The sequence below is a fragment of the Bidens hawaiensis genome, unplaced genomic scaffold, assembly GCF_021521415.1.
Source record: "Bidens hawaiensis isolate Kalapana, Puna unplaced genomic scaffold, B.hawaiensis_p1.1 tig00021501_1, whole genome shotgun sequence".
NCBI classification, from domain to species: domain Eukaryota; kingdom Viridiplantae; phylum Streptophyta; class Magnoliopsida; order Asterales; family Asteraceae; genus Bidens; species Bidens hawaiensis.
The window spans coordinates 149,096-163,830 of NW_027493338.1; the positions used below are offsets into that span (position 1 = coordinate 149,096).

General features: G+C 39.8%; 1 protein-coding gene across 1 annotated transcript; it reads left to right on the forward strand.

Annotated features, from left to right (window-relative positions):
* The first annotated feature begins 4,695 nt into the window (after nucleotides 1-4,695).
* Nucleotides 4,696-6,100, forward strand: LOC143563598 (uncharacterized). Its single transcript, XM_077051099.1, has one exon. It carries the CDS (start codon nucleotides 5,022-5,024, stop codon nucleotides 5,823-5,825), a length of 804 nt encoding a protein of 267 aa, XP_076907214.1. The 5' UTR covers nucleotides 4,696-5,021; the 3' UTR covers nucleotides 5,826-6,100.
* Nucleotides 6,101-14,735: the final 8,635 nt, after the last annotated feature.

Below are 14,735 nucleotides of genomic sequence, written 5' to 3' on the forward strand. Positions count from 1 at the left end.
CTATGTTTTCAGATCTGGAAAATACTTCCAGATCTGGAAGATGCAGGAGGAAACCACCAAGCTTTTGGGGAAAATCCTTAGATCTGTGTTTTCAGACCTGGAAAATACCTCCAGATCTGGAAGAAACAGGAAGAAAATGAGCTTTTGAGGAAAACCCTCAGATCTGGGTTTTCAGATCTGGGTTCGTCCGAGCAGCAGCCACACCTCATATTCATAGGTTTATAAACCCTATCAGATCTGTTGGTTTTACATAAAACCTACCTGATGTGGATATTCAAAACCTTTGGGTCGCGCGCGCGCCCAGGCAATTACTCTGCGCCACAGCGCGCGCGCGCGCCCAGGCGATTACTCTGCGCCACAGCGGGTCGCGCGCGCGCCCCCAGACATGAAGGCAGAGCATGCTCAAGCAATAAGCATGCTCAAGCATCAAGCATGCTCAAGCAGCAAGCATGCTCAAGCATCAAGCATGCTCAAGCAATAAGCATGCTCCAGCAGCAAGCATGCTCAAAGCATCAAGCATGCTCAAGCAATAAGCATGCCCAAGCATCAAGCATGCTCGAGCAGCAAGCATGCTCAAGCATCAAGCATGCTCAAGCAATAAGCATGCTCAAGCAGCAAGCATGCTCCAGCAGCAAGCATGCTCAAGCAGCAAGCATGCTCAAGCAATAAGCATGCTCAAGCAATAAGCATGCCCAAGCAATAAGCATGCTCAAGCAGCAAGCATGCTCAAGCATCAAGCATGCTCAAGCAATAAGCATGCCCAAGCATCAAGCATGCTCAAGCAGCAAGCATGCTCAAGCATCAAGCATGCTCAAGCAATAAGCATGCTCCAGCAGCAAGCATGCTCAAGCATCAAGCATGCTCAAGCATCAAGTACGCTATCAGATCTGTTGGTTTTACATAAAACCTACCTGATGTGGATATTCAAAACCTTTGGGTCGCGCGCGCGCCCAGGCAATTACTCTGCGCCTCAGCGGGTCGCGCGCGCGCGCCCAGGCAACTACTCTGCGCCACAGCGGGTCGCGCGCGGGCGCCCAGGCAATTACTCTGCGCCACAGCGGGTCGCGCGCGCGCCCAGGCAAATACTCTGCGCCTCAGCGGGTCGCGCGCGCGCGCCCAGGCAACTACTCTGCGCCACAGCGGGTCGCGCGCGCGCCCAGGCAATTACTCTGCGCCTCAGCGGGTCGCGCGCGCGCGCCCAGGCAACTACTCTGCGCCTCAGCGGGTCGCGCGCGCGCGCCCAGGCAACTACTCTGCGCCTCAGCGGGTCGCGCGCGCGCGCCCAGGCAATTACTCTGCGCCACAGCGGGTCGCGCGCGCGCCCAGGCAATTACTCTGCGCCTCAGCGGGTCGCGCGCGCGCGCCTTAGGCAACTACTCTGCGCCTCAGCGGGTCCCGCGCGCGCGCCCAGGCAATTACTCTGCGCCACAGCGCGCAGCAGTTTTGCATTCGCGCCACCGCATACAAGTTTTCGCATACATGTTTCGCACTTCCTTTTACTAATTTGAGCAATATGACAACATTATATTGACATCAAATTAAAAAGAAAGCGAAGTAAAACATACATGCGTGAGCTCCAAGCTCAAACGCGTTGACGAGTCTTAACTCTAAAACGTCAGGGCCTTAGCCCAAAAATATGAGTCTTAGCTCAAACTTGAAGGCTGGGAATCCTCACAATTTCCCATACGGCTCCGCGCCATAGGCTGGGAATCCTCACAATTTCCCATACGGCTCCGCGCCATACTTAAAGGTTGGGAATCCTCAATTTCCCATACGGCTCCCCGCCATACTTGAAGGTTGGGAATCCTCATAAACCCGTTGGCCACGCGCCAGTTTTTATTATCATTACTTTCATTGCCCGTAAGACGCCCCGCGCGCAGGTTTCCATTATTATTACAGCCCGTAAGACGCCCCGCGCGCAGGTTTACATTATTATTACAACCCGTAAGACGCTTCGCGCGCAGGCTACTGTTATTATTACAGCTTGTAAGTCGCCTCACGCGCCAGCTCAGTTATTATTACAGCTCGTAAGTCGCCTCACGCGCCAGCTCAGTTATTATTACAGCTCGTAAGTCGCCTCACGCGCCAGCTCAGTTATTATTACAGCTCGTAAGTCGCCTCACGCGCCAGCTCAGTTATTACTCTTAGCTCGTAAGACGCCTCTCGCGCGCAGGCTTTATTATTTTCAGCTCGTAAGACGCCTCTCGCGCGCAGGCTTTATTATTTTCAGCTCGTAAGACGCCTCTCGCGCGCAGGCTTTATTATTTTCAGCTCGTAAGACGCCTCTCGCGCGCAGGCTTTATTATTTTCAGCTCGTAAGACGCCTCTCGCGCGCAGGCTTTATTATTTTCAGCTCGTAAGACGCCTCTCGCGCGCAGGCTTTATTATTTTCAGCTCGTAAGACGCCTCTCGCGCGCAGGCTTTATTATTTTTAGCTCGTAAGACGCCTCTCGCGCGCAGGCTTTATTATTCTCATCTCGTAAGACGCCACTCGCGCGCAGGCTTCATTGCTCAGCTTGTAAGACGCCTCTCGCGCGCATGCTTTATTACCCAGCTTGTAAGACGCCTCTCGCGCGCAGGCTTTATTTCTCAGCTCGTAAGACGCCTCTCGCGCGCAAAGCTTTATTATCCTTATAACTCGACACCACCATTATCTTAAGGATCACAACGCGTCACCATCATGGAGAAAATCTCCCAGACTCAAGACAATAAAGATAAGACCGAATAAAAGGGAAAAAACCGCCCTAACACCTTATAAAGTCCAACGCTCCACCTAAGCGCTTGCGCACCCAGGAGCAACGCTGGACTTGGGGGGCTTGTAGGGGTATGGTATTAAACCCGGTTTACAATCCTAAATTTATTATATTTGGGTTGTTTTATTATATGGGCTAATACATTTGTTATTGGGCTGAGGAGGTTTGTGGAGGTAGCCCTAATTGGGCTAGGCCCATTAGGGTATCATGATGGTGGCCATGAGACTCTATATAAGGAGGTCTTCACCTCCTTATCATGGGGTCATGCTCAGTAGGTGCCACCACCAGTTTTTGTGTCTGTGAACAAGAGATCTTGAAGATCTCTTAGCGGTCACCTCCACACCCCCAAAACGCCACTGCAGATCGCGAGCAGCCGGAGGAGAGGATCAGCAGACCAGGATGCGGTTCATTCATCTCGAAATCCGTGGAAGCTCCGTCATGAGTCAGGTCAGATTCCATTTCGTGCTTCGACACAATCATTAACTACTTTAACACAATGACGGATCAAGGAAATTTTTGTTACGGGGTCATTGTCAAAATTGAAATCCAGGATTATAAGAAAAAAAATCAAACGGCATGGCCATGGCCGACCCCTGCTATTTATAACTAGTTTTTTTACCAGGCGCGTTGCGCCGAGACATCTAGAAAAACGCATGCATTGAAACCGGGGTCTTTATATAACCTGAGCGTTACGACGGTGAGCTGATGCAAATTCGGTCGGTATATGTTACATTCGTTATGGTATGGATATCATTAGTAAAATTTTAAAATTAATTCATTAAATTAACATATAAAATAACAAAATATTTAAAAATGTTTATTTAGTCGACAAACTTGGGCTGTAGTAAAACCCAAGCGTTGTGGGTCACGGACATTGAGATGGTAGCTCGACATGAATTCAATCGGTGTTTATAACGTTCGTTACGATTCCAGTACTAAAAAATGAAAAAAAAAATAAAAAATTAAGACAAGGGCTAATTGGGGTGGGGGTGGGTCAGTCTGTAAACTTGCGTGTTTGTAAAACCCGACCGTTGCCGGTCATAGATGTTGACGCATCGATTCTAGACAAATTTGGTTGGTTAAACCCAAACGTTGTCCGTCACGGACGTTGAAGCGGCGATGCTGCGCGAATTTGGTCGGTTTCATTCTGGTTTGTTATGCTATCGAAACTAAAACAACAAAAATAAATTAACGTGTATTCAGGTTCTATTAAGTTTGTTAAGGCAACTGAGCTAAAAACAAAATAAAACACCAACCAATATACTGCCGCCAAGTGCCTAATAGGCCACTTACAACACCCAAGTTCTACTCTATATATAGTAGTAATAGTAATTAGTAAAGTAATTGAATCTTATATATTACATGAAATATTAAGTGGCAAATAATGAAGATTTATGAGATATAATAAAACGATTTCATATAAAATATGATTGTAAAATGGGTTGGTTAGATGGAAATTAGTTATCCTTATTAAACTCAATTTGTTTCAAATCGACATTACGTTTAATTGTATATCACGAAAGATGGAAGGTGAAATAAAATAAACGAGAAAAGTATATAAGCTCATATAAGTGTGATATGTAACATTAGATATTTATTTATTGATTAACTATAGATTACATTGTTTACTTTGTCAAACAAATTGTTAAAGTTGTGCCAAAAATAAGAACATTATAAATTTCTGGTGAGAACTTTTAGGCAAAGTATTTTACTATTATAAATTTCTAAGACAATAGAAAACCTACAAGAAATTAATTACCAGTGATTTAACCTTATTAATTTTATTTTTGAAAATATTGATACTTATGAGCTCGTAAGTTACATTTTCTGTTTGTTTATAATATTTACAAAGTATTGATACATAATTATTCCTTTTGTCACTATTATAAATAGTTTAAATGATTAATTACTACAAGAAATATTCAATATATATTATATTTGTTTACTAATTAATTAGTAATTAATTATGAGTCTTCGATTCGGGTATATAGTATATACCTAGTTGTTGGGAGCCAAGCCAAAAGGTATTCATGCAAGAGGATATAAAATAATGAGGTATAATAAAACAAAAAATTGCAAATAATGGAGGAATATTTATAATGTATATAATATTATTACAAACACCATTTCATCAACGTTTATATATAGTTCTACACACATGCAACCATGAAACTACTTTCTCAACTCCTTCCAAAAACAAACAAATATTTTTTTATATAAAACCAAGTGATACAAGTTTTCTTCTTTTTCTTTTGCATATTTTGTATAATGACAATTGTGGCATCCGAAACTACGAAATCCGCAACCACTGCCACCGCTGTCACCACCAGAACTACCATGAAAACCATGAGAAAATTTGTTGGGGTTCGTCAACGCCCATCTGGAAGATGGGTGGCTGAAATCAAAGACTCGTCTCAAAAGGTGAGGTTATGGCTTGGTACTTATGACACCCCTGAAGAAGCGGCTCAAGCCTATGACAAGGCAGCTCGAGCCTTAAGAGGTGAACACACAAGAACCAACTTTGCACCTATGAGAGGTGCACTTAGCTTTTCTTCATTAAAAGCTAGGCTAAGTAAGAACTTACAAAGCATCATGGCTCGAACCAATGAAAATAAGTCGTCACCAAAAAGCAGGGTTAGCGATCATTTCACGTTCGCTAGTATATTCAACTTCAAAGGCAATTACCAATATCAAAACCAAAACCAAAACCAAAACCAAAATAACGTTGCTAGTGACATAGAAAAATTAGTGCAACCTAGTGTAGTCGTGCCATCACAAGTTGTGTCGGACCATGATGTTGCTACAACGTATAATTCATCATGGGAAAACTCAAGTGTGTCGGATTGTAGCAATGAATGGGCAGGGTTTTCGACTATACAACATGGTTTGGACTCAGATGGGTCTGATATCGGTGAAGGTGGCTATTTTGGAGACCAAATGATTGGAGAATGGATAAGCAGTCCTGATACTAGCGAAGGTGGCTCGAGAAGTAAAAGGTTTAAGGTTTCTTCGTCGGTTTTGGTTCCTCCAAAGTTTAGTAATCCGATTAACGAGCCGCCTTTTCCATGGTGATCGAAATCGAGTTTGAAATGAAACTAATGGGAAAGTCATGGAAATATGTCATGCACCCTTTTGTGTTAGCTTCAACATTTCATATGTTATGTTTGTCTATGTAAAAAGATGAAATGCAATTATGGTTTTTTTTAACCTCTTGATAATATAAATCAAATATTTTAGTATGCTATTTCAAAATTTTAAATTAAAATATATATTGTCAATGTTATAATATAAAGAACTTTGTAATGTTACCTAAAAGTGATTACGTAAACTTTTTTAATATTACTGCCACGTCATTTTTTAAAAAATATCACATTTTTGTCGATGGATTCTAATAAGACAATAATGTATTTTTTTTATATAGGTTGACTGTTAAGTTGTTAACCGGCTTCATCATGAACACTAGCTAACACACGAGATTTAGAGAGAAAAAAAATAATGAACTTTGAAGATGAATATAAGTAGAGTATGAACTTATTCCGGTAAGTTCAACATAAGTCAACAATCGGTTTAGGTAAGAACTAGTTTTTGGGTATGGTCAGGTATTTGACCGGGTTTTCAGTGTTTTTATCGGGTTTGTCAGGTCGGGTCTGTGTTTTGACTGGTAGAGGTGGAACAGGTTCTGGCAGTTCGGGGTCGGTCTAGTCCAAACCGAAGCCTAGTTCATACCTGTGGGTCGGGTGTGACCGGGTCGGGTCTGGAACCGATTTTTTCCCATCTCTAAATAACTCTTCATTAGGGCCGTCCAAACCGCTCGTCGCTCGAACTCGCTCGCCACTTGCTCGGAAAATGCTCGCTCGTTTTTACGCTCGATTGTAAACAAGCCGCTCTGCTCGGTTCGGTTTGCAAATGAGCCAAACAACGAGCAATGGTCTGCTTGGTTCGGTCCGGCTCTAATATTTTTAATTTATTTTATATATAATTATATATGAACAATTATATAAATATTTAGACAAAACACATAAGTATAAGCTTACAATTTTTTTAACCCCTTTAAATTTTTTCTAAACTGTCAATTTTATAATTTTATATGTTCTCTTGAAGTTTTTAAAATACTAAAAGTTTGTGTATATGGTTTTAAACTGAACTTTTTTCAGTTTTATACAAAGTAACTATGTTACTAGACTTGTGGGCTTCTTCGTTTATGGACTTCTGGATCTTTAGGTCGCTATACATGGGCTTGAGAAGTAAAGAACAGATTATTCCTATTCAAATCCATAGAATAGTAACAAATACAATCAATCATTCATTCATTCATTCATTCATTCATTCATTTGTATGGTTCTATACACAATGTTGTTTTGATACTAGCAAATTCCTATTGAGTCATTTTCAAAATCATTTATGATTCCAAATTATATTAGTAAACTTGGTCATATATTTCAAGTACTTTACCATATAGAAAAGACCCAACTCGTTGGGTTTGAATTGGCACGGGAACTTCTTTTCAATATAAATTAATATGACAGTATTTATATAATTATATATTATATTATATAGACAACGTAAGGTGGGTTCTTTTAGGATTGCAAGCTTAATAATGCTCGACGAGCAAAACTTGGGTTCGACTCATCTATATAATGAGTTGACCATACGTTAGAATTTGTTTAAACTCCATATAGTATAAGTTTTCTTAGCATCCGAGTAAATTGCTAGTAGCTCAACTCATTTAGAAACCTCCTATTAAATAAACTTGACTAATCAATATAATCATAGTCGTATTAGTGTTAAAGCCTCATAGGCCTAAGTATTGGACTCAAGTCGGAGCCCATTCCCGATTATTATCAAAATAAAAAATAAATAGTAAAAGTGATTATTTAAAAGTTTATTTATTCATTTAATTTATTAATAAAAATAATTAAAAGTAGTGTCCGTGCAGAGTGCACGGCTTTCAGCCGACATCGTATATGCACCGTCACCCAATATCCGAAGTCCCTAGAAACTCACGTACATTTATAAACCCACGCGCCATCAATATTATTATTATTAGTTCTTGACTTTGTTGTCTTTTTACCTCGTATTAATTAAATAAAAAATACATACGGAAATAAATAAAATGGAAAGTGTAAGACCAGGGCTATATTGAGCTGGTTGTGAAGTGTCGAGAGAGATTTGGTTTTGGTGTTTTATGGATTCATGTTCAGTTTCTATTCCCATCATTTAGTTTTGGTGCTACTATGTGATGAAATGAGACTAGCAAACATGTGATGTTCAATATTTGGATCTTTGAACTGAACGTGTTCTATCTCACCGGACTGTCGTGACTTCGAGGCGAATGTTTACATGTGTTGGCCTTAGGTGAGGGTTTTCCCGGATCGAATGGAAAGCATATCCCGATATGATGAATTTAACAAGTAGTCAATTTGAATGATTCGTTGGGCGTTCAAAAAAAAAATGTAAGAACAAGTGTTGTGGTGTGAATGAGGGTGAGAGTGCCATCTATTGTCCAGCTCAACCAATCTAGACGTCACATCACTTTCAAATTGGAGTAAATCTCTTTTGCTCGTCACTGGAGTAACGGAGAAAGAGGGCGTCAAAGTGATACAATCCAATCCACCCATCCATCCAAGCGGAGAAGAGGGGTATCATCTTTCTCCACAACACTCGATCTAAGAACATACAAACTGCTTTTTAAAAGTGAAAATACAAAATATAGCTACGTCTGTACATAAGGTTTGAAACAACTATTTATAATTTTTGACTTCAAATAACACACTTTAATTTATTCTATATTAATGAAGTTGCGCCTCTTTAAAAAAAAATTAGATTACTTTCTTTCAAAACTAAACTTAATAAAAATATACTAAACATAAATAGTCGACAAATAACGACAGCTAGTACCCAACCACAAACTTTCAAAATCCAAGCAAGACAAAAAATAATAATAAATAAAGCATCTACAAACTCACCCCTCGGTTGATGACATATGTTTCAGAAGAAACAAAGAGATTAATAAATAATATAAATTAAAATTTTAACTCGCTCCATTCATTTGAGTCAACTTGTAGAACACTAGAAAGTTGAATGACAATAGGTCTCTAACACGATTCAAGACAAATACTCTATAGCTACAGTACATGACCATTTAATGGGTCATCAAGAAAACATAAGCATGAAAGTTGAAGGTTGTATAGATGGGGTGTTGGGTTGGATGTGTGACGGACATGGTTAAGGTTGGATCGGATTAGAAATAAAGTTTGTACGGGGAATTTTAGGGATTACACGGTTTTCAGATAAGATAAAAGAGGAGAGATTTAAATGATCTGAACATGCGTTGAGCAGTCAGGTGACCACACCATTAAGAACTATGAAAATTCTCACAATAGATGGGATTAATTCTCAAGACATGCCCAAACTAACACTGTATGAGCATGTTAGACATGATTTGTTAGTTTTAATTCTCTATGTGGACATGTAAAGATTTTTAAGTGGGACTTTAAATTTATTTTAACTTTGTCTTGATATCTTGGCTTTTATGTATATTTTTTACTATGGTGGCTAGTAATATTTTCCTTTTCAATTATTTCTTCTTTCTTTTACTTGTATTACCAATATTACTGTTTGTTATCACTAGATTTGTTATCAATAGTCGAATACTTCAATTAACACCTTTTATGTTTTTCCCGCTTATATACGATGTATGTTATTCACACCTTTATACTATGAATGTTGATGTTTTGTAAACGGTGTGTCATTAAGTAAAGCCTCTTTATTTTCGTGATAAATAAAATATTTACTCATATCTCACTCTTCATGATGGGATCTTATGTATGTTTGCTTGTTTGCAAGTTACAATCAATTTTATTACTAAAAAACTAGTTTGGTAACCGGTCCGACTTAAAAAACATTGAGGACTAATGCTAAGGTGATTGTTACTACCACCATCACAAATTCACAACTACTACTGTTATTGTATTATTTTTAAATTTTCATTTTGTAACAACATACCTAATCGATGGTTTTGGTTTTTATATTTTAGTTTCGATTATTATAATTCTTTATATGCATGTTTGCTAACTATAACAACTTGGACTAGTTATATTGCTTAGAGCATTCACATCGTTTTCTCTATCTCCATGTTCATGATTTAATAAAAAAAACACATCCTATTATTAAATTTATTAATTTTTTTTCACACATTCACAATAATTTATAGAGTTTTGTTATTTTTTTCATATAAACCACTATTTTAGAAATTGGGATGTGAAAGTAAATTAAGTGTTTTTTGTAATTTGAAGATAAATTATTTTTAACAAATGAGACGTGAATGTTTTACATGATAATCTTTTGAGTAGATTACATGAATCTTCTGAGTATTCTATTTTAGATTTTTTTCACATTATGATTGTTATATGAGTCTATTTTAAATGTTTGTATGTATTTTTTATATTTTCAACACATATTTAATATCAACATATGAAAGAATTTTTTTCTTCTTGTTTTTAACATATAAAAGCAGCTAAATAATATAATTTATTAAACATTTAAATACCAGCCTCATTTGAAGGAATTTAAAAGATGTTCTTTTTTTTAACGGACAACTAAGTAATGTCGGGTACCCCGTACGCGGTCACTATTGGCTAAAGGTAGCCCGAGCCGGCCATTAGTTTGGACGAACGGAGCCCCTAGCGGTCCACCTGTTGAGGGATTCACCAGATAAAACCCGACCCCCACGCCCGCCAAACAGCACGACAGCGAGGAGCCGGTAAAACCGGGTGAGATCAGGACTCGAACCCTGGCAAGTCAGGGTCATCCCTCATATCTCCCATATAAGTTGATGGTAGTAAGGTTTAATCCCCTGCCTCTCACTTATAAAGTGAGTGCTCTACCATTGAGTCACAACCAACTTATGAATTTAAAAGATGTTCAAAATAATATTATTTAATAAACATTTAATATTTAAACAATTTTTAAACATTATAAATTAAGTTGAGTGGTCCCTACACCTTGTCATTGACTCAGAGTCTTGGAGGTGAATTTTTTAAAAGTCTCAACTATCACGATTGAACAACAAACTCCAACGGTCTGATCTCCTATTTGTCACTCATTATTGACCGTACGATCATTTTATGAAACACAACTAATTACCAACTACTGTTTACCCCTTCCAACTTTTTTAGAAGTACCCCTAAAAGTTAAAACCTTTTAGGTAAAATCATGTGACTTATTGTTTAATTACATTGTTCAAATAAGAAGTTTTATAAGTGTTAAGTAAATTGAATCATATAATAATAAATGTTACAAAAACTAATTAACAAACATGTAAGAAAAGGTAACCTGGAGTTGGAAGCAGAGGCGCGTGACCAAACTATTGCGCAGGTTAATACTGACAAATCTTTATTGGAGAGTGAGGTTGCGCGCCTGAAGAAAGAGCTCGATGCTGCGCGAGCGGAGAAGAATGAAGCCTTGGCGGCGGCGGCGTCTGACAAAGAAGAGCTAAAACAAGCCAAGGAAACTGTTGAGTTGTTAAACTCTCAGATCCCTGCTCTTGAGACGTCTGTTTCCTCCCTCGCGCAGGACCGTCAATGGCTGATTTCACAGGGTGTGACTCGTTGCGCTTATGCGATGAAATACTCAGACGAGTTTCAGACCCTTGTGATGGATTGTAATGCGGCGTCGCGCTTGGTGGGTCTAGCTGAAGGGTTTAAGGATGGTTATGAATATGGCATGATAAAGAAGAATCCATCCGACTACACTTATCAGCTCGACGTTGTCTGCACTGACATGGCTGAGGTGGGGAAGAAGTACCTGAATTCTCCAATCCCCATCCTTTAGCAGGTATTTTAACCTTAATGAGTTTACTTGACTTATTTTCATAATCTTTTGTACTCATACTGTTCCTTGTGACTTGCAGATAGCCGCGCTTGCTGACCAGCCCGATCTTGGCGCTTTAAAGAAATTACTTAATGAATGCGAAGGGACTGGTGGCAATGATGATGGCGCGGGCAACGCTACCTCTGCCAGCGGCTCTGGCGTGGCCAAAGGACCTACTTCTGACACTATCATAATAGAAGACGACGATACTCAAGGCGAACAGCTTGATTATGGTAAGTTTGGAAATGACGAGGAGCGGGCTGCGCCAGATGCTGAGGGAAGCAGTAATGATGAGGACGATGAAGAGGCTGATATTGATATAGAGACTTGAAAAGCCCCTCTTGTTTTTTTTTTGTATTTGTAGTTTTTACCTCATCATTTGTAAATTTGTAAACTTCTATGTTTTTGGAATGAAATTTTGTTTTTCCCTTATTCGCATCTTGCGCATTCCCAATTCATCTCTTTATATTGCATGTTTGTGCTCGTTGAATATAAGGTATGCTTACACATTGAAACTTGAACAAGGTTGTAAGGAAATTATTTTATTTAATCCTTAACAGTTGTCATATTTCAAGTTATTTTGCAATATTCTGAATATGCTGACACGTGCCTTAGCCTTTCATTGTTCCTCTTTTGCGCGACGTTATCGTGCATTTATTATAGGGAATTATGAATGAGTTTTTTAGCCTTTACGTGTCAGTATGTGTTACTCTGCTTATATCCATTATAATCCCATGCGCGGCCCCGGCCTGAGACCTTAACAACTATGCTTTGGTATGTGCTTTGCCTTAGTTGTGCTTAGGTATTTTTATGGTCCAGCTACGCAATACGTAGGATGGATGCTATGAGTAATTTGAGCTAAGGCTCATATCATTGGGCTAAGGCCCTGAGCTAAGGCTCATATTATTGGGCTAAGGCCCTGACGTTGTAGAGTTAAAACTCGTTAACGCGTTTGAGCTTGAAGCTCGCGCATGTATGTTTTACTTCGTTTTATTTTTAGTTTGATGCCAATACAATGTTGTCATATTGCTCAAAATTAATAAAGGGAAGTGTGAAACATGTATGCAAAAGGTAATAAAACGCAGAAAATAGCGCGTATCATTATTCATAATGGCTTAAAAAGCCTTGATTACAAACTTGACAACTTTTACATGAAACATTTTCTAAGTTGTGTTGCGTTCCATGCGCGCGGGATCTTCTTTCCATTTAAATCTTTTAAAGCGTATGCGCCTTTTCCCAATTCTTCCGAGACTTGATAAGGTCCCTCACAGTTGGGAGACATCTTTCCCGGGGGTATTGCGCGACTAGCTTCATTGTTTCGAAGGACAAAATCATTCTTCTTGAAGTGGCATTCTTTCTCGCGCTGATTGTAATATTTTTCTAGTTTTTTCTTGTATTTGGCTTCACTGATGATAGCCGCCTCTCTGCGCCCTTCAAGTAAATTGAGATCCAATCTCCTTTCTTGCTCATTACCCGTCTTACTCATCATGAGCACTCTGTAGGATGGGCATCCAATTTCTGCTGGAATCATAGCCTCCGTTCCATAGGTTAGGCTGAACGGGGACTCGCCATTGCTGGTTTTACTTAATGTCCTGTGCGCCCACAGGACATTAGGTAACTCCTCGACCCATGCATGGGACTCTCCCTCCAACCTTTTCTTCAGCCCATTCAGCAAGCTCTGGTTCGCGCGTTCCACTTGGCCATTCCCTTGAGGGTGGTTGTGACATCTGCCCGATCCGACCCGACCCAGGTACCCGTTTCTCTGACCCGATCTCTTTCTTTTATGATTTAATATTTATTTATACTTATATTTTACTTTTAATAATAATAATATACTTTTCCTTCCCGCCTCTTTCTCTCTCTTTCTTTCCGCCGTCCCGTCCCTCTCCTTCTCTCTTTCCGCCTTCTTTTCCCTCTTGTCGCCGTCCCGCCCTTACGCCTTGTTTCCCTCTTTTTCTTCTAACTCTTTGCTTGTCCTTTGTTCCTTCCCGCCTAAGGTTGTCTGCGCGGCTCCACGCGCCAGACTCCCTTACAAGGAATCCTGCGTGAAGACCACCTGTTTCAGCGATACGCGAGACGAACTCTTCTCGCAGCGCGCTAAGAATTGTAATTCTTCTCGCAGCGCGCTAAGAACGGTAGTTCTTCCCGCGACGCGCTAAGGATTTGTAATTCTTCTCGCAGCGCGCTAAGAATCGTAATTCATCCCTCGACGCGCGAAGAATTATAGTTCTTCCCGCGGCGCGCTAGGAATTTTAGTTCCTCCCGCGGCGCGCTAAGAAATGTGATTCTTCCCGCGGCGCGCTTAGAAATGTAGTTCTTTCCGCGACGCGTTAAGGTTGGTTCTGTCTGCCTTCGCGCTCGCGCTCTCTTGACCTTCTGTGTCTGCCTGTGCGCTCGAGCTTTCTCGCGCTAAACCCTTTGAGTTTTCTTCTGTTTAATCTAGCCGTTTGCTTTTGTGTTGTCTTATCTTTTGTGCTGTTGACCTAATCTGCTTTATGTCTGAAAAGTTACTTTCGGCGCAGCATGCGCACCAACCCCATTGGTTGGCAGAAAAAGTGACTGACATTATCTTTTGAGATCTGCTTTTTCCATGCTTGACCAGTACCTTTATCTGACCCGCCCATGCTTTTTACTGTTCCCTGTCAGCTTTTCCTTTGCCCCCTGCAGCTGCCATATCTTTCCATATCTTTTGCTTTTGGAATCTTTTGCTTTTTGAGATCTTTTTTTTCCCTTTTCTAGGGATTATGTCTCCTAGGGTTTTCCTATAAATAATAGTATTATTTTTCCTAACACTACACACACAAACACTTACTCTCTCCTATTTTCCTTGCTCTCTGCCGCCTCCCTCTCTTGCCTCCGTTTTCTCCTCTCCTCTGCCCTGTTTTCCGGTAATATATTATATATAATAACTTATTAATTATGCTAACTTATAATCAAGACTTAAATCAGATCATTAAAACAATAATCTTTAATTATAGGTTAACTTGTGCTTGTTTAAAGTTGGTTCTTGCTTTATCTTACACCGCATCGTTTATCAAGTGAGTAATCTCGTACCTAATCCCTTTTTGCTTTTAATGTTTTGGGATGTTCATGTGTTCATACAAACTTGAG